This window comes from Phyllostomus discolor, chromosome 1, assembly GCF_004126475.2.
Source record: "Phyllostomus discolor isolate MPI-MPIP mPhyDis1 chromosome 1, mPhyDis1.pri.v3, whole genome shotgun sequence".
Lineage (NCBI taxonomy): Eukaryota > Metazoa > Chordata > Mammalia > Chiroptera > Phyllostomidae > Phyllostomus > Phyllostomus discolor.
Genome location: NC_040903.2, coordinates 154,934,546 through 154,956,146, shown reverse-complemented (window position 1 = coordinate 154,956,146; position 21,601 = coordinate 154,934,546). Strand labels below are relative to the sequence as shown.

General features: G+C 38.8%; 1 protein-coding gene across 1 annotated transcript in view; it reads right to left on the bottom strand.

Annotated features, from left to right (window-relative positions):
* The window catches only part of CHP1 (calcineurin like EF-hand protein 1), a 43,969-nt gene that overhangs the window by 9,206 nt on the left and 13,162 nt on the right, over positions 1-21,601 (bottom strand). Inside the window, exons 3-4 of the mRNA XM_028506079.1 lie at positions 13,909-13,989; positions 8,375-8,502 (exon numbers count right to left, since the gene is read on the bottom strand). Coding sequence (XP_028361880.1) covers positions 8,375-8,502; positions 13,909-13,989 — 209 coding nt within the window. The remainder of the gene's footprint in view (positions 1-8,374; positions 8,503-13,908; positions 13,990-21,601) is intronic.

The following is a 21,601-nucleotide window of genomic DNA, read 5'->3' as shown; positions in this document are numbered from 1 at the left end:
GGGAATCAAACCAGCAACCTCTATTTCCAAGCAGCCACTGAATCCACTGACCAACACCAGCCAGGGTTCTGGTTTTGATTTGCATTTCCCTTATAGCTAGTGAAGCTGTGAATCTTTTCATGTATCTGTTGGCCATTTGTATTGAACTGCTTATTCTTGAAACTCAGCTGCCATGGCCTGAATGTTTGTGCCCCCCTGAAATTAATGTTGGAACCCTAACCCCCAATGTGATGCTAATAGGAGGTAGAGTCTTTGGGGTTAATTAGGGTTACATTATGTAATGAGGGTGGGGCCCTAATGATGGGAGACAGGAGATCTCTTTCTCCTTTCCTTGTGTTTCTCTTTCCCTTTCTCTCCCTTGGCTGGTGTGGCTCAGTGGACTGAATGCCAGCTTGCAAACCAAAGGGTCACCAGTTCGATTCCCAGTCAGGGCACATGCCTGGGTTGCAGGCCAGGTACCCAGTGGGGGCCATGTGAAAGGCAACCACACATTGATGTTTCTCTTCATCTCTTTCTCCCCCGCTTCCCCTCTCTCTACAAAGAAATAAGATCTTTAAAAAAAAAAAAGATGACTGTGAACCAGTACAGGGTCTTCATCAAGAACCTGACCATGTGTCACCCTGATCTCAGACTTTCCAGCCTCCAAAGCTATGAGAAATGTCTGTTGTTGAAGCCACCCAGCTATGGTATTGTGTTACAGTGGCCCGAGCAGAATAAAACACCAGCAGATGAGTAACTAGAGAGATCGTCACTTGATAGGGTCTTAAAAAAAAAAAACACTGCAGCAACAGTAGTTATTTCTCAACTGACTTGGATTCCTGGAAGTCTGCTCTGTCCCTGAACCAGCAGAGACGTTTTCCCTAAGATAATGGCCATATGAACAAATGATTGAGCCATTATGTTAGGTTCTCTCCCTTTCCTGATTCTTGGTCCTATGACTTGGATTCTCCTGTCTCCAGAGCTGCCTTCTCAAATCTCCAGTTCCATGGCTTCAAATGTCATATAATTCTGACCACCTCCACACATGCAGCTCCAGTTCAGACCCCTTGCCCGAGCTCCTCAGAGTGATATAGAACAGTGGTCAAGATACCGGCTCTGCCAAACCCTGGCTCTGCCACATACCGGCAAAGTAACTCAGTTTCCTGAGGGTGCAAATGATAACAGAATCCATCTCACAGGGTTCTGGGCACTGAATGAGTTGGTACATGAAAGGTACTTTAAACTGTGCCTGGCACACAGTAAGAGTTCAATCAATGTAATCTACCTGCCATCACCTCTGCCATCCTCTTCTACCACTCACTTCTTTCTCCATAATGCTTGTTTGTTCTCTAAGTACTCTTCTACCTAAGGGCCTTTATACCACCAGTTGGTCTCTCTGCCTAGACTCTCTTCTGTTCTTCACATGATGGGCTCATTCTTAGCTCAAATTTCAATTCCTCAAAGAGTTCACTCACCACTCAAGTTGTGACAGCCCCATATCAGTTCCTAATCTCACCTGATTCATTTCCTTCATAGGACTTGCCACAATGTTAATCTTATTCATTTGTCTTTTTCTATATAGTCTGTCTCCCTTATTAGATCATAAACTCTATGAAAGCAAAGACCTTATCTGATTTATAAATCATTATATCCTGGGCCTAAAATAGTGCCTTACACTTAGTAATTGCTCATACATTTGCTTAATGAAAGACCAATGAATGGTCTCAGTCAAACCTTTACCTTTTAATCACTGTTCTTAAAAAAATTTGTAGTAAAACATACATAATTTACCATTTTGACCCTTTTTAAATGTATAAACATTTTAGCATTATGTTGTAACTATTATCACCATTCATCTCTAGAATCTTTTCATCCTTTCCAACTGAAACTCTGATTAAACAGTAACTCCTATCCGCCCCTGGCCTCAAGCCCTGGCAACTTTCTCTCTATGATTTGACTACACTAGGGACCTCATAAAAGAGTAATCAAACAATATCTATCCTTTGGTGTTTGGCTTACTTTATTTAGCATAAGCAGATTCATCCATACTGTAGCATGTGGAAGAATTTCTTTTTTTAAGGCTAAATAATATTCCACAGCATGCATAGAACACATCTTGCATATCTAGTCATCTGTCAAGGGATAGCTGGGTTGCGTCTACCTTTTGGCTATTGTGAATAATGCTGCATACTACTACTTCTTGGCTACTCTCCCAAACTTAACTTCACCAATATTCCCCACCATCCCAATAAAATATCTTCATGCACACTCTTTATTTCACACATCATTCATTATGTGTTATAAAAAAAACATTTAAGAGGACAATTAGCACATTAAAAGGGAGGCTTATAGACCTCTCCCAAAGCATTCTAAGATGGGTTGTATTTTTCATGTAAGGCATTAAAATCTCTCTGACCTGAAGAGGAGAGCAATAAAGAACCATTCCTGGCAGACAAACATAGCTATAGTATTATGTGTGCTTGGGCCTGTGTCTACATAGGTACAGTTAAGCCTGACTTTCATTCCTAAAAAAGGACAAAGTGTGCTCTCAGAGTTCCTGGAGAGACTATTCTATGCAAAAGATGTACCATAAACAAATTTGGTTCCAGAAGTCCACAGTTTTAAGTAACATATCCCCTACGTGGAAGGTAAATGTGCCACACTGGCAAATGTGTTGCTAGGTATACGATGTTCAACTGCTCTCAGTTTACAAGAGGTGCCCATCTTGCTGCTTCCATAGCTCTGAGGGAAATTCAAAGAGAACCAATATATAGACAGGGAAGCAGACATCCAGGACTCTTCCTGTATGTAGCTTTGGTTTTACTTTTGGTCTAATTACATGACTATGATCCCTACAAATAGGCTGGACCAGAATTTTAATTCATTTTCAGCTTCTGTAAAAGTTGATGGGAAAGCCAAGGCTGAAATAATGGTAAAAACCATGGGTACCTTATGCAGCTCTCTGTTATGTTCCACCTTACCCTAAAGTTTGCCATTTAAAGTGGCATTCGGTCCTTCTTCCTTTCTAACAGAATCTCACCCACAGCTTCAGGAGGGGATTTGGTTTCTCTGTCTCTGTTTTTCTTTCCCCCAGTCAGATGTGGGCAGGAAAATACACAGCCCAACTGTCACTGAAAGCCATCAGGAGAATGTGACCATGAGAAGCTATGCCTCTGGATGAAGCAGACCCTACGGATGGTGAAGCAGAGAAACAGAAAGAAACCTGGACCCTTAACACAATCAACCCTGACAGTGTCACATGACTTGTAAAGTGAGATAATACATGTCCTTGCTGTTGAAGCCAGATGAGTCAGTGAAGGCATCGTGACACACCGGGTACTACCAAGGACACTGATGCTATTTGGAAAAGTTCTTTTAGGGTCAGCGTGAATTAAGACATTGAGGCCACAGTGATTTAGAAAGAAAACTATGAAGAAAGGACTGTGTAGATGTGTTGCATAAAATATCTGAATCAAATCATGGGAATACAAAGTTAAGTATTTTTTTCTTACTATTAACTGCTTACTGATTCAGAGGTCTACAATGTAGAAACCTTTAAAACCCACAAGGAGTTCAATTCACCCTACCTACTACTTTTTCTTTCCTTTAAAATTTTTTTTTATTTATTAAAGAGAGGTAGAGAAACATCAATGTATCAAAGAAGCATTGATGGGTTGCCTCTCAGCCTACAACCCAGGCATGTGCCCTGATGGGGAATTGAACCGGCGTCCCTTTGTTTTGCATTGGTTCGCAGGCTGATGCTCAACCCAGTGAGCCACACCAGTCAAGGTGCTTTTTTTTTTTATTGTGGTAAAATACATATAAAACACTTACCATCTTAACTATTTTTAAAGTGTACAGTTCAGTGGCATATTAAATAATCTGCATTGTTGTGCAATCATCACAAACATCCATCACAGCTCTTTTCATCTAGTAAACTGATACTCTATACTTAGTAATGGTAACTCTTCATTTGGCCCCTTTCCCCTACCAATTGCTGCCAATCCCTGGCAACCACCACTATTACTTTCTGTCTTTATGGTTTTGAGTACTTTAAGTACCTAATGTTAAGTGAAATCATACAGCATTTATCTTTTTGTAACTGAAATAGTGTCCTCAAGGGTCATCCACGTTACAGCCTATATCAGAATTTCCTTCCTTTTTAAGACTAAATAATATTCCTATGTATGTATACACCATATTTTGCTTATCCATTCATCCACTGACAGACATGTGAGTTGATTTCTTGTTTTAGCCACTATGAATAATGCTACTATAAACAGGGGTGTGCAAACATCTCTTGGAGACCCTGCTTTCAATTCTTTTGGGTACATACCCAGAATTGGAATTGCTGGGTCATATGGAGATTCTATTTTTAATTTTTTGAGAAACTGACATATTGTTGGATCACAGAACTATCATGATTTTGAACTACTGTTAAACACAAATAAACTGAGATATTTATCTACAACTAAATGTGAAATAATTATGTCTGATTTCTATTGGTGTCATTGCCACAGGTGCTGCTATTTCTGCTGTGGTTTGTTGCCAACATTCATAAATGAAGGAAATACCGAATTTTAATAGGGTTTGGGAGAAAAAGACATACTATTTTTCCTTCCCACGTTTACAGACTCCTGTTTGTGGACCCTGGGTTAAGCCGCAGTGTGCTGCAAGGTGCTCTTTTTTCTTGAACAGGGAATCACTACCTTTTCTGAGGCGGCACTATCCATACACAAGTATCTCTCTTTTAAAAATTCTTCCTTTTGTTGAAATAAAATATCTCCATGATCTGCACCGCATATATTCTTTTCCACATGATAGACTTTTATGTATTTGAAGATAAATCTCTAACTCAGTATTTCCTTCTGCTGACTTTATGCCCAGTTCTTTCAAAACCTTCCTTCTTAGGGGGGAAAGGGGACTTGAGTAAGTATAGAGTTTCAGATTGCAAGATGAAAAAGTTCTGGGGATCTGTTTCACAACAATGTGAGTATACTCAACACTACTAAACTGTACACTTAAAAATGTTTAAGGTGTGAATTTTATGTTATGTGTTTTTTTACAATAAAAGAACTCCTCCTTATGAAAATGATTTATATGGTGTTTGATACCTTCAAATTTCTAGTTGCTTTCTTATAAATATGCTCTAGTATATCTCTGGAATCCAAACTGAAGTATGGTTCCCAAGGTGTGTTCTCTTTAGCACAGGGTGGGATTACCACCATTCTCATTATGATACATTTCTCTTCTCACAGGCTAATACTGCACTGCTTTAGGGAGGGGTGCTACAGGCCAGGCAGTCACAGTGTACGGTGGCTTCACTTTAGGATTACCCTTAGATCTTGTTTATAGATGTTGCTGGACCCAAGTGCAGCACTCTAGTTTATCCCTTATAATATTCATTTTGTAAAACTAAGTCCAGATTTTTTCAGCTTATCAAGACATCTTTTGATTTTGATTCTATGACTTCCTGTATTAACTATGCCTCCAAGTTTATAGTCAACCTGAAACCCAGTATATAAGGGAGGACCCCAAAATACCCGGAATTTATTTATAAAACATTGTATATTCATTGTTGCATGTTTAAACTCCAGTCACCTTCAACATATTCTCCATTTGATGTAATACACCTATCGAGACGTTTTTCCACTGCTCAAAACAGTTTTTGAACTTGTTTATTTCAATGCCTTTTAGTGTTTCTGCCACTTTTTGTTTCACTTCTTTCACATTGGCAAAACATTTCCCTTTGAGGACTTTATCTGGTGAAACAAAAAAAGTTGCTCAGGGAGAGGTCCAGTGAATAGGGAGGGTGGAGCATAGAAGTCATTCTGTTTTGGTCAAAAATCACTGAATACTCAGTGTGGTGTGGGCAGGTGAGCTTGTAAATCACCCATGATGATGGGCAAAGGTGTTGAAAGAATGAATCCTCAAAAAAAAATTTCACTGAGGCCAAATGCAACCTCTCACAACAATGCCAGCTGGTACACTGATACAGCCAGGTTCCTAGAACACTCAGCAGGGGAAACCCCACTCTCCAGAAGATAATCTCTTTTTTGCCACGCCCTCCATATTTGCTTATTCCAATTTCAGTCAAAAGTTACTGAGGAAAAGAACAACAAAAAGCTGAAAGAGCCCTGCAGCATACCACTGGGAACGTCTTTCTGGTGTGATACAGATTTGTAACTATTAAGTATTCTAACCTATCACTCCCTTGCAATTTTATCACCTGAGTAGCTTTGTGTCAATACTACCACATTTGAAGTACAGAGCTGTTTCATAGCCTTAAGGCTCCAACGTTACATCCTGTTACTTAACATATAATAAAGAAGCACATCTATTACTATATCACAAGGTTGTTTTAATATTTTGTTAATTGTATTTCACTGAATTGGTTTCCTTTACAATGTTGTGTATTTTATTTTATGATTCAAAACATTCTGAGATGAGGTCAACAGGATTCACCAACTTCCAAGTCATGAAAGTCATCAACTCTCATGACTCAGAGAAAGTAGAGCCCATGCTGTAGATGGAACTCAGGTAACAGGTTTGTGTTAGATCTGATGACCTTTAAAAAGTTTCCGCTCATCCTGGATTAGAAAATAAGCATAGTTTTATAGTGCAAAGAATGTCTCTTATTATCTTCTCCTCAACTAACTCACTGGACTCATGGGCGCTCTCCTGCCCCTCTACAAACTGCTCTGAGTGATGTGGTGGCACACCGGACACTTGCAGCGGACAGGCTCTGCGAGTGTCCCCTCCACCTGTTTTCCAAGGGTACCAAGAGTCAGGGTATGTTGACAGTCCTAAAACTATTTGTACTATTTACACTTTCAATAGAACTGTGTAATTTAATAAAAACCAAAACACATGTGAAAAGTTATTGCTTCTAAGAAAATGAGACTATTTCTAAGACAAAATTATTAAGTCAGTGAAAAAACCTTGTTAAAGTAAGTATGGCAGAACTATAAAATATTGAGGGGAAAAAAACACCTAAGAAGATCCTATTCTCAGAATGCTTTAATGAGTACCTTTAAGCTTTCTTTCTCCTTCAACTGCAACTAGAAACCTTAGGCTATACATTATAGATGTTGCTCTACAAAAAGTCACACCACTCCCATCTGCAGACTTACACTACAACAAAACAAAACAACTGTTGGTCCTGTATCAAAAGGTGGGCCAGTAAATGTGTTCTTAACTATATTAGGCAAAATAAAATGTTTAACCATGTATCCTTTTCTATAATTCTATGCTAGAGCTTACTTTTTCAATGATTGATCAATTCCTCATCTGACAAAAATGAGTAAGAAAATTTCTACTACACCAATGTCAGAATCAGGCAAACACGTACTAAGTGTATGCTAAAATTCTTACAATGCAAAACGTAAGACTGTCTCAAACAGTATTTAGTCTTGAAGAAACAACTAGAATTCACTAATACAGTATACAGTAAATTTGAGCACAATTCATTAGAGTTCTATTTTCTTTTACATCCAGTTTTGTTTATATTTAAGTGTTCTGCTCTTTATTAAGTACATGATCTTACAATAAAGAAGAGCAGTGTTTTATTATTTTGGTTCAAAAATCTTCCCTATCTTATATAGCAATACTTATTTCAGTGCTTCTTAAATTCTTTTCCTGAACGAAGCAGTGAACTCATCCTCCAATCCTATAGACAGGGAGACTGGGAATATGGCCCAAGGGCCACAAATCAAAGGTTTATTTTAAGTCTTCTGCACCACTTTCCAAAATGAATGTAAATTATGCCTGATAGTCTATAAATATTTATCTGTATTTGTTTCAATATTAAAAAGCCTTTTCAAAGACCTCTCTGTATACCATTGTGTACCCTTGATGAGAAGCTTGGATTCAACCAATACAATTTCAATTCCAATTTTGATTTGTATTAAATGAAAAAAGAAATGAAATTGCAATTTCTTAGAGAAGTGTTGTAAGTGACTGGGCAATATCATATAAGCCAACAAGGGCAGAGGGAAATCTAATAAACATCCAAGGGAAGGAGGCAAAAGGCATGGGGACAAAAATGAAATCTTGCACTAACCTAGTTGTCCACCCCTACTTTGATCCAATATCTAACAAATTCTCTCTAAGGCGGGCTGAGGACTATCATTATTTCTTACAGGTGGGGCTGGATCTCTTTCACTGTTGTCACCCTAGCACTTACCATGCTGCCTGGCATACAGTAGGCCTACTTGCCCAAAGTCACATGGTCAAAAAGTGGCAGAGCTGGGATTCAAACCCAGCCAGTTTGGCTTTGGGGTCTGAGCTCTTAAACACTATGCTCTTATAAATGTTTGTTGAATACATGAATGAGTAAATAATTTGTAAGAAATGAAAGGCAAATATTTTACATCAGAAGACTTTAGCTTCTTACAGTGCAGTTTGTTGCTTCTGCTGTTGAGGGGTTCTGGTCCATTCACATCTTTACTCTTTTCATTATCTTCAATGGGTCGGAAATGAGCCAAAGTTCTCATGAATCCACGGAAGTTTACCTGGTCCTCTCTGATTGGGAGACAACAAACAACACTGTGTCAACCAGGGTGATCATCTCTTATGAATTCAATATACTGGCAATAATTTAATGAAGTCTCTTTCCATATGCATAGTACAATACTTTAGTGCTCATAAAAATATCTTCATTGAAGTCTCCCCCAAACCTTGTGAGGCAGGTAGTATTATTCCCATTTTATAAGTGATTAACCAGGGTCAGAGTCACCTATTGAATATACTTCTCTCTCTTTTCCCAAAGAGGATTTCGAGTAACTACAGGGCCATAGTATCAGGCAAGCCAGGATTCAAACTCACTGTTTTAGACTCTGCAGCAAGCAGCAAGGTGGTCATTTCAAACCAATGACTCCCAACCACCTCCCATGTCTCCCCTGCAGTCACATAGTGACATTTTAAGGTAAGGCATACTATGGAAAAGCTGTTTTAAAATAAAGTTTAGCTCTGGCTGGTGTGGCTCAGTGGATTGAGCGCCACCCTATGAAACAAAAGGTTGTTGGTTCAATTCCCAGTTGGGGCACACGCCTACATTGCAGGCCAGGTCCCTGGTTGAGGGTGTGCAAGAGGCAACTGATTGATATCTATCTCACATACTGATGTTTCTTTCCTTCTCTTTCTCTCTGCCTTTCCCTCACTCTAAAAATAAATAAATAAAATCTTAAAAAAATAATAATAAAGTTTATTTTGTTATAAAAGCAATAAATACATATTTGGAAATATGGGGAAAAAGTAGAAAGAAAAAAACCATTCCTGTTCTAAAAATCAATTATAGCTATCATTAATATTATTTTCCTCCAGCAATTTTTCTAAGCTGTTTGGATAATTGTGAACATATTGCACATATGATTTTGTATCTTGGTTTTACTTACTTATTTTTAAATTTAAATTTTTCAATTATGGTTTACATTCAGTATTATTTTATATTGTTTGAAGTGTATAGCACAGTGGTTAGATAATCATATGCTTTACAAAGTGTTCCCCTCAATATTTTCAGTACCCACCTGGCACCATACATACAAGGTGGGGCAAACATAGGTTTACAGTTATTCACAGGGAAAATAATACAATCATTAATAAATAAATAATACAAAATAAACTCTGTGTTTTCACATACTCACAACTATAAACTTACTTCTCCCCACCCCATAGTTATTGCAGTATTATTGACTATATTCCCTAAGCTGTGCTATTCATCCCTGTGACTATTTTGTAACTACCATTTCATACTTTTTTCTTGAAGATTTTATTTATTTATTTTTAGAGAGAGGAGAAGGGAATGATAAAGAGAGAGAGAAATGGCAATGTGTGGTTGCCCCTCACACACCAACTACTGGGGACCTGGTCCGCAACCCAGGCATGTGCCCTGACTGGGAATTGAACCAACCCTTTGTTTTGCAGGTTGGCACTCAATCAATCCACTGAGCCACGCCAGCCAGGGCCATTTCCTACTTCTTTATCCCTTCACCTATTTCACCCATCCCCCAACACCCTCCTCAGTGTCAACCATGAGTCTGTTCTCTGTATGTATGAGTCTGTTCCTATTGCCTCTTGCTTTTTAAAACTTTTAAGCATGTCTCCGATCAATATAAACACTTTGAAACACTGTAAATGCCTGCATAATTGTGTATCTATATCATGATTCTATTACTCCCCTCATAACTGGATAGATTTCCCCTACCACCACCATTTTTTATGATCACAATGTTTTGAAAGACCTTTTTATGTGTAAAGCTTTTTGGTACTTTAGAGAAAAGTGTTTTATCATGCCACAGGCTATTCAATAATCCTTTGAGAAATAATTCCAGAATCTGAATAAATGAAGAATGTTTTTTAATATTAAAAAAGAATGTCCCAATACAGAAGGATGAGCACGTGAAGGCAATGGGCGGAAACAGAGTTCTAAAAGCCAAGGAGAGAGTCTGTAGGAGAAGCTGACCCTCCTGACACCTTGATTGCTTACACTTAGGCGGAAAGTGAGAAGGGTGGTAACAGAGTTTGACAAAATCACACATGGGATGGGAACTAGCAAATGAATCCATTTAAAAATGACCATATGACCTGGCTGGTGTGGCTCAGTGATTGAGTGCTGGCCTGCGAACCAAAGGGTCACTGGTTTGATTCCTGACTGGGGTTGCAGGCCTCGTCCCCAGGATAGGGGATGTGTGAGAGGCAGCTACACATTGCTGTTTCTCTCCCTGTCTTTCTCCATCCTTTCCTCTCTCTCTAAAAGTAAATAAATAAAGTCTTAAAAAAAAAAAATGATCAGAGCCCTGGCTTGTGTGGCTCAGTGGGTTGGGCGTTATCATACAAAACAAAAGGTCACTGTTCAGATTTCCTGTCAGGGCACATGCCTGGGTTGCAGGCCAGGCCCTCGGTTACAGGCATGCAAGAGGCAACTGATCGATGTTTCTCTCCCTCTTTTTCCTTCCTTTCCCCTCTCTCTAAAAATAAATAAATAAAAATCTTTTAAAATGACCAGAAAACCATTAAATAATGATAAAAAGGATTTAGTAAAATACAGTGGAAAACCATCATAGGAAAAATGTTAATACTCTCCATGATGAGACTGTAAAATAAACCATAATAAATTACCTTAGCATAAAAAGTATAAAAAAAATAATTAAAGAAAAAAAAGAGTGTCCCATGTGACAACTATTTATCTAGGGCAGTCAAAGAAAGAATAGTTAGTTGCCTGGTTCTTATGGCTCCCTCAGAATAAACCCCCATCTCTGTATGTCCCATTGAATAGATGCAGTATGTTAGGTCTCTCAAGTGCCAGGTAGACACACACAGATCAGAGACCTTCTAAAGGTAGAGCTCAATGCTCATGAGCCCATTGTACTCAAAAGAATGACCTTCAGTTCCTCAAGGTAGCTGTACTACTAATGGAGTGGTATCTTATAAAAAATATAAGATCTGAAGAATCAAGTAATGTGAAATAAGATTTGAGTTATATGCCGCAAAAACAGATTAATGAGTACATATTTTACTGCCATAACGTCTCTGAGTGAAAGGTAATTAAATACCAATGTTCCACTTTCAAGTCTCATTCTTAAAAAAAAAAAAAAAAGTCCACCTGCACAAGATTACAGAAAAAACAAAGAACCCGGAAGCCAAATATCTATAACTGATTAGACAGAGGTGCAGCTTGCTAAGAGCTTAGCCGTGTAGCCTAGTGTTGGCCTCAGCATCCTCACATACACCTGCCTATTTAGCAGCAGATACCTGGGTAGGATGGCAGGTAAGGTGATACTATAGTCACAACAAAGGTGGTTTGGCCTTATAAATAGTTTTCCACCAGCTGCTTCTTCAAATAATCAAGCATGTCTGTGGAACTCTGAAAAAAGTTTGCAAAATGACTCTACTGGGTTTCCTTTTCATGGCAAAAGATCTGAATACAAAGCATACTTGTGAAAGCTATCTCTGCAGAAAGTTCATTGCTCTCCAACTGCTAAAAGGGGGAATGGAAAAACCACATCTGAAACAAATGACAGTTCAGGGAGAGAAACGGGAAATGAGGGAGGGTAGGACAGTTCCCATGGTCAACAGCAATCTGAAAAGGGTAAGTCTCAGTCTTCATATTCCTATCTTCATATAAACTGGCTGCTGCCAGTGTTCTTCCTCTGGCCATCACTCAGATTTGTAGGAGAACCCAACTTCTGAACTTGCAAATCCCTTTGTTCTCAAATTCAGAGAAAATTTCCTCTCCAGGCATTTTATCAGATAGTGTCCACACTGATACTTAGTCTCATTATTAAGAACTAGAAACCATGTAACTTCTTAAAGCCCTCTGGGTCATACAGGCAAGCCACAAGGAATCAGGAAGCGATTGTTAAAGAGAATACTTAAAACAAGATTATGTGATTAACTGTATTCATGAAAAGGCACCTAATCAAATCAATAAATATTTACTCAGTACTCTGAAGGCAGTACATTAAGCAGTGAAGCATATCAAAAGCCAATTTTACATTAGACAAACCCAACTCTATTTGCAAAAGTAAGTGTATGTTGGGGATGACTGTATCCTTAGTCAATGTCATAAAAAAAAAAAAAAAGGCTGTGCAAATGTTCCAGATCAAAGGGGGCTAAGGACACACGGCAACTGACTGGACAACAGCAGACTGGATCTTGTATTTAAGCAGGGGAGCGGGGAGTGCTATAAAAAAGATTATTGGTTTAACAGATAAAACTGGAATACGAATACTATATTAGAATAAAATAGATAATGGAAGAAATGCATAAAAGTGGCCAAAGGGTAAAATTTCCAGTTAAAAGATGAGTAAGTTTTGGGGATGTAATGTACAACATGGCCACTAAACAGTACTGTATATATATTCGAAAGTTAAGAAAGTAGACTGTAAAAGTTCTTACCACACACAAAATAGTTAACTATATGAGGTGATGAATATAACCTCGATAACATTACTGTGGTAATCATTTTGCAATATATACATCTATAAAATCACTAAGTTGTATACCTTAAACTTACACAATTTTATATGTCAATCATATCTCAATAAAGCTGGAAAAAAAGAATAAAATACCTAATATTTTGTCTTATTATTACAGCACACTGGATGAAAGGCATTTGAAAAAATGTTAAGATATATTATATTAATAATTTTAAAAGTGATTACATATTAAATGATACTTTGAATACACTGGATTGAATAAAATATATCTTGCTAAAGTTAATTTATCTTTATTCATTTATGAGTTAATTTTGTTCACTTTTACTTTTTAAATGTAGCTACTAGAAAATTATAATTATACATGTGTCTTGATTACAGTTTTATTGGCTCAGTCTGAGAGATGTAAAGCACATGCAAACGAGGCAACGCTTTAACAACAGATGTGCCTGGGTAAAAGATACATGCTTGTTCTTTGTACTATTTTCAATTTTTACAACTTTTTTGTAAATTTGAAATAATTTCCAAAGAGGTTTTTAAAAGATTTTATTTATTTTTAGAGAGAGTGGAAGGGAGGGAGAGAAGGACAGTGAGAGAAACATTGATCAGTTAATTGCCCCTGCATACCCCCAGCTGGGGACCTGGCCTGCAACTCAGGCATGTGCCCTGACTGGGAATCGAACCAGTGACCTGTTGGTTTGCAGGAGGATGATGTCCAATGCCATGAACACCACCAGTAAGAGCGAAATACAGTTTTTAAAGAGTTTAGTTTTACATCAAAGATAAAGTTATCAAAAACAGAATTTTGAAGATGGGCTTATATACCTACCTGAAGTTTAAAATGGGAGGAAGGTGGGAGAAAAAAACATATTCTAGATATGACCAAGTTAGGGATGTCCAATATAGTCAGGAGGATCATGGTCTGAGATGACCCAACCAATGTCACTATTCCAAATTAGCCTCAGAAAGAACCCCAATAACCACAGGGACTCACCCCTCTGGAAAAAAGGCATTGATGATCCGGTCTCCCAGTGGGTTGATGGCAAGTTCTGGAATCCGCTGGAAGTCTTCCCGGCTGACAAAAGAATCACTTTGAGTTAGAGGCCACTGGCCTTTAGCATGAACTCCTTCAGTCATGCAAGAATACAACCTAGCAAGGATATTACCTCCTGGAATTTACTTCTGTGGCAAATTATACCAAATAACTGCAAAGAATAGCGATTTAATAGCTGCCAAGTGTTTCTTGGACCAAGTCTGGAGTGGAAGAAGCCAGATTTAACTATGCCACGTTCCAGTGAATCAGCTCACAGGTTACATCAATAAACCACTGACGAGTGAATACTCAGTTGTCTCTGTAAATGATTTCTTCAACATTACCATTTTGTACTTAGTTATTAAGTTTGGAGAATAAACAGCACATGTAAAGTATCAAATACCACAGACACTTGAATATGACAGCAAAAATTTAGAGGGGCCTCTGTGCCCTTGGTAGGAAAATCTAGAGTACTGTGACATGCAATGTGTAAGTCCAAGGAAAAAATAAAATGTGACAACTAACTGATTTCCAGACTTTCTTATCCCAAGTCTGACTTTTTCTCAACTATCTTCTATAGATTAGAGTTAGAGAAGTATTTAATCTTCGAACAGGGCAAGGGCAGTTTATCTTTTTACAAGTTGGAAGTTATATTAAAGTGAGTACTAGTTACCATTCACTGTACACACATTATGTGCTGCTCTGTTTACATACACTACCTCATTTTTTTTTTTAAGATTTCATTTATTTACTTTCAGAGAGAGGGGAAGGGAGGGAGAGAAACACTGATGTGTGAGAGATGCATCAATTGGTTGCTTCTCACACACCCTCAACTGGGGACCTAGCCTGCAACCCAGGCACATGTCCTGACTGGAAAATGAACAGCGACCTTTTGGTTTTTAGGCTGGCACTCAATCCACTGAGCTACACCAGCCAGGACACCGTATCTCATTTCTTAATGCCAACATTTTACCTGTATCAGGGGTGTCAAACTCATTTTCATCAGGGGCCACATCATCCTCATGGTTGTCTTCAAAGGGCTGAATGTAATTTTAGGACTGTATAAATGTAACTACTCCTTAACTAGGGGCAAGGAGCTGGGCACTACCACCAGGTAGAAACAAGGTGCTGGGCAGGATAAAACAAGGTGAGGGGCTGAATTAGGTCTGCAGGGCCTTGTGTTTGCCACCTGTAACCTATACCCTTTTAGAGCTGAGGAAGTTGAGAGTGAGTGAGACAAAGTAACTTGCCCCATGCTACAAAGCTAGTTAAGTGGCAGAACTGTGATTTAAATCAAAGTCTGTAAGTTAAAGCACATATTTTTTTCTAAAAACCACATTTCTTTCCCATGTTAAACATTTTGAAAGAAAGGTGTCCTCCCCAAAATATTCAATAAATATATATATTTTTAAACTTGACTGAGACCTGGCTGGTGTGGCTCGGTTGGTTGGAGCATGGTCCCATAAACTGAAAGGTCATGGGTTCAATTCCTGGTTGGGGCCAAGGCTGCAGATTTGGTCCCCAGTTGGGGCACATATAATAGGCATCAATATTTCTTTTACATTAATGTTTCTCTCTCTCCCCCCACTCTGTTCCCCTCTCTCTAAAATCAATAAGCATGTTCTCAGTGAAGATAAAAAAAACTTGGTTGATATTCTGTGCCAATATAAAGCTGTCTATAACATAACTATGCTGTACTCTTCAAAAATACCAATGTTCTGAAGGGCAGAGAAAGGCAGAGGATTGTTTCAGATCAAAGGGGACTACAGAGACATGCAGCTAAACGCAATGATCTTAGACTAGGAGAAAAATTGTTATGAAAAAATTAATGAGCCAACAGGTAAAAATGAAATATGAACCATAAAGAATATGAAATATTATGTAATAGTACTATATCAAAATGCTAAGTTTCTTGATTTTGATATGAGCATGTCCTTCTTATAAGAAATACACAATGATGAGGACTTCCGGCAAGATGGAGGCATAGGTGGATGCACCGTACCTCCACGAACAACCAAGATTAGAACAACAACAATTTAGAGGTAGAATAACACCCAGAACTGACAGAGAATTTATCTGAATGGAAGTCAGACAGCCAAGAAGTTGAAGTAGACCCGTTCATCCAGACCAGTAGGAGGGGTGGAAAGGAGCAGCCGTGCTCGGAGAACGGGGAGAACTGGGCGCATAAGGCAACCGGGAGCGCGTAAGGCATCTGGGGCACACAGGATCGCAGCGGGTGGACCCTGAGTGTGCAGGCGGCAGCTGGTAGACCCAGTGGGGCGGTGATTGTGGACCAGGGCAGAGCACGCGGCCCAGGATCCCAGGGAAGGGATCGAGGTCCTGGGAGAACTGAGCTACTGCCATTGTTCCCTCCCGCCCCTGCCCCCACATACAACATCACAATCTAGCACCTGGGGTGCCCAGCCCAGGTGAACACCTAAGGCTCCGCCCCTCAACATAACAGGAGTGACCAGACCAAAAAGAGAGAGAGAGAGAGAGAGAGACATGTCTCAAACAGAAAAACAGATCAAGGCCCCAGGGCTCATCCTTTTGAGCAACCGAGAGATAGCCAATCTATCAGATGCACAGTTCAAAACACTGGTGATCAGGAAGCTCACAGAATTGGTTGATTTTGGGTGCAAATTACATGAAAAAATGCAGGTTACCATAAAAGAGATGAAGGAAGATGCACAGAGAACCAATAGTGATGGGAAGGAAACTGGGACTCAAAACAATAGAGTGGATCAGAAGGAAGAAAAAAAAACCAAACAGGAAAGAATGGAGAAATAAGAATTCAAAAAAACAAGGAGAAACTTAGGAACCTCCAGGACATTTTTAAACGTTCCAACATCCAAATTATAGGGGTACCAGAAGGGAAAGAGGAAAAGCAACAGATTGAACACGTATTTGAACAAATAATAAAGAAGAACTTCCCCAACATGGCAAAGGTAATAGACTTCCAGGAAATCCAGGAAGCTCAGAGCCCCAAAGAAGTTGGACCCAAGAAGAACACACCAAGGCACATCATAATTACATTAGCCAAGGTAAAAATGAAGGAGAGAATCCTCAAAGCAGCAAGAGATAAGGGGACAGTCACCTACAAGGGAGTTCCCATCAGGCTGCCAACTGATTTCTCCAAAGAGACCTTACAGGCAAGAAGGGGCTGGAAAGAAGTATTCCAAGTCATGAAAGACAAGGACCTATGTCCCAGATTACTCTATCCAGCAACGCTTTCATTTAGAATGGAAGGGCAGATAAAGTGCTTCTCAGATAAGGTCAAGTTAAAGGAGTTCATCATCACCAAGCCCTTATTGTATGAAATGTTAAAGGGACTTATCTAAGAAAAGGAGATAAAGAAAAAACATGTATAGTAAAAGGACAGCAAACTCACAAATATTAACAACCACACCTAAAGCAAAACCAAAAGAAACTGAGCAAACAACTAGAACAGGAACAGAACCACAGAAATGGAGATCACATGGAGGGTTAGCAACAGGAGAATGGGAGGAGGAGAGAGTGGGAAAAGGTACAGAGAATAAGTAGCATAGATTGTAGGTTGAAAATAGATAGGGGGAGGGTAAGAATAGTATGGAAAATGTAGAAGCTAAAAAACTTATAAGTATGACACATGGACATGACTGAAGGGGGGGATATGGGTGGGAGAGGGTGTACAGGATGGAGGGGAGTGAAGGGGGGAAAATGGGACAACTATAATAGCATAATCAATAAAATATATTAAAAAAAGAAAAAAAAGAAATACATAATGAAATATGTGGCAAAATGTTAACAATTGGTAAATCTGGGTATCAAGTATGTGAAGGAATATAAACTTAATAAATCTCATCCCTGCCTTCAAGATGTTTATAACAGAAGAGATAAAACTCCTCCAACCTCTTCATATGAAATGTTAATGTTCCTGTTTAATCAGGAGCCTTCAATACTCTGTTCTTCTTGTGGTTTAATGTTTATACAGTGCTTAATTCAATAAATTCATCTCCACATCTGGTGGTGACAGAAGTAGAAACTGACCTAGGAGACTGAGGACATAGCTCTGGAACAGTAACTCTGGATTGTAATCTTCCTTGATCACATAGAATAATAATCTTCATAGCAATGAATGAACCAGAATTCATTCATAAGATAAACAGGTTCCTTAAGAAGATAAAATATAAGTGAAATTACTGAGGTCCTGATTACTTAATTCAACAAATATGTATTACGCTCTTATTACGTAATTCGTACTATAATACAAAGTCCACACTGTCACCAATATGTTCTCCTCTTGTTTGACAGAGGTTAAGAAATAGTAACTATTACCTCTTAAATGAAGCTTAAGGCTGATTTGAATTGCATGGTAACATACCTCAGTTTAATGTCTAACAAACTTAAGTAGTTTTAGCTAACAGCACAGTTTAAATACCAGGTCTAGGATCAAGTGGTAAATGCACAACCTAGCTTGAAGGCTTTCGGTCTCAATAAGGGATCCGGTCTTGAACTTCCAATGTTAATAAGGACCTACACCCTGTCCTTTGGCACTTTTAATCTCTACTCTTAAAATTTATATTGTAAATACAATGCTGTTCTATAAGACCAATAGGGACACTGTTGAAAGTATCAAAATGAAAGTAAAAGAGCATTATAAAATAGTTTTTTAAACTGTTAAACAACAAATAAAATCATCTGGGAAATTTCTCTAAACTTAGCATCTCAAATTTGTCCACCAATACAAACTTAATAAAAAACATTCCAGTCCTGGCCAGTGTGACTCAGTTGGTAGGGTGTCTTCCCACAAGGCGAAAGGTCATGGGTTCCACTCCCAGTCTGGGCATGTGCCTGGGCTATGGGTTCATCCCGGTCAGGGCGTGTGTGAGAGGCAACCAATCAATGTTCTTTTCTCACATCGATGTTTCTCTTCCTCTCTCAATAACAGAAAAATACTCCAAGGAGTCCACACCACAAGTGTACTTGAAATGCAGATTTGTGCCCTGGCTGGCGTAGCTCAGTGGATTGAGCGCAGACTGGGAACCAAAGTGTCCCAAGTTCGATTCCCAGCCAGGGTACATGCCTGGGTTGCAGGCTATAACCCCAGCAACCGCACATTGATGTTTCTCTCTCTCTCTGTCTATCTCCCTCCCTTCCCCTCTAAAAATAAACAAATGAAATCTTAAAAAAAAAAAAAAGTGTATTAAAAAAAATAAGAAATGCAGATTTGTATGTGCTCATACAAGAGCATACTAATATTATATTCTACCTCATAGTATACCTGGAAAAATCTTCCTTGAAGACTCTCAAAGAAAAAACATTATTACTGGTAGTAGGCAAGTCTTTGTGGCCAAAAAATTCCCAATAAAGAGTGGTTTTCCAGATACTTATAGGCACAGGGATTCTCTGGAACACCAGACTTTGAGAGACCGTTAGTAACCAGAAGTGCCAGCCCTCTACACTGAACTTTATTGTGCAAGTCCCTTCTCTTACTCAGAGAGTTGGCCTTATATTATAAGGACCCAGGATTGATGCTTAGATGGTATACATATGAAGACATTAAAATCTGTTAACAGGTCATACCCCTGGGAACACATTCACTTAGGAAAAGTTTCTCATATTTAGTATAATGGAGACAAATAATTTATTATTTATAATTTTGTATTTGTTATATATTATATATAAATATATGTTTATAATTACTTACATTTATTAACATTGAAATGACAGTAATTTCTATTTAAAGCATTTGGTTATATTTTAAATTAAATTGATAAAATAATTTTATTGTTTTGATAATAGAATTCTGTTTTTTAAAAATATTTTATTTACTTTTAAAGAGAGGGGAAGGGAGGAAGAGCAGGAGAGAAACATCAGTCAGTTGCCTCTCACACAACCCCAGTCAGGGACCCAGACTGCAACCCAGGCAGATGCCTTGACCAGGAATTAAACCAGTGACCCCCTGGCTTGCAGGCCAGTGCTCAACTCAACTCTAAGCCATACAGCCAGGGCAGATAATAGAATTTTCTTAATATATAGTGTCAATAAGTGCTGAAGCCAGTCTTTGCTAGTTTAAGTTCTCAAGGGCTAGACTGGCTTACTGAACACTGCATCTGACTTTTAGTTGAGGATGGTGGGCACATACATGTTTTCCTCCTCTCATTTTCTAGAACTCCCTGAAACGTCAGCAAACAATTTACACATGGGAACATATCTGGGACATAAACAATGAGGATGGAAGAAGTGTATTAATAAACAAGGGATTTCGACAAATTCTGGAAGTCAGAAAATAGATGCAAATGTATTAACAGGTAAAAGTAGAAGGCCCATGAAAGGCTATAGCAGAGCAGAGAGCTATTCTGACTTGCAGTCTCAGCAAGGTACCACGCTCCAAGTTGCTAGGTAAAGGAAGCAGCATTCAGGGTAATTAATTAAAGAAACAAAGAATGGGCGAGCTGCCTACTATTGCCAGTGCCCATCCCCACAATATAAAACCATTCGTCCCTAGTATAAAAACGGAACACTGCTATGGGAAGAAACTGAAAGGCCTACCTGGGCAGAACTTCAACCAACTGTGGGAGGTTAGCCACCCAGGAACACAGTCTTTTTATTCGGAGTAGGGGGATGCAAATCTGTCCTCTTGCTCCCTGACCACATACCCTAAAGTGATGCCTACCAACTTAATGGTCCTTCTCAGAGTATAGGAGGGAAAAACCTGTGGAGAAATCAGCCACAAGCCAACCCATGTCAGTTTTCTACAGTAGTCCAACCAGGCCTTTTCTCAAATATGGGTGGACAACCAAGGCTTACCAGGTGTTTTGGGAAAATAGAGGGATAGAAATACTCAAAGATATAACAAGAAGAAAACTTCCCAGTTAAAGGATATATGCTTAGATTAAGAAAGGCCTCCTAAGGCTAAGCAATTAATAATAGAAAATAACCCACAAAAAGGTACATCACTATGAATTTGAGAACATCAAGAGGAGATATTTAAAGATTTGAGAAAGAAAATAATGGTTATCATAAACAAATCAACAAACAAGTGTTGGTGAGTTTGTGGAGAAAAGGGAACCCTGGTGCACTGTTGGTGGGAATGCAGACTGGTGCAGCCACTGAGGAAAATAGTACAGAATTTCCTCAAAAAATGAAAAATGCAACTGCCTTTTGATCCAGTGATTCCACTGCTGGCAATATACCCTAAGAATCCTGAAACACCAATTCAAAAGAACCTATGCACCCCAATGTTAATAGCAGCATTATTTACAATACCAAGTGCTAGAAATGGCCTAGGTGCCCATCAGTAAATGAATGAATCAAAAAACTGTGGTACATTTACACAATGGAATACTATGCAGCAGAAAGAAAGAAGGAGCTCCTACCCTTCACAACAGCCTGGATAGAACTGGAGAGCATTATGTTAAGTGAAATAAGCCAGTTGGTGAAAGACAAATACCATATGATCTCACCTATAAGTGGAACCTAATCAACAAAACAAATGAGCAAAAAAGAACCAGAAACATGGAAATAAAGACCAAACTGACAGTAACCAGAGGGGAGTGGGAGAGGGGAGGTAATGGGGGATAGGGAACCTGTACAAAAGACATATGGACAAGGACAATGGGGTGGGGATTGTCTTTGAGAGCAGGGATTGGACGGGGCAGGGAAGAGCAAA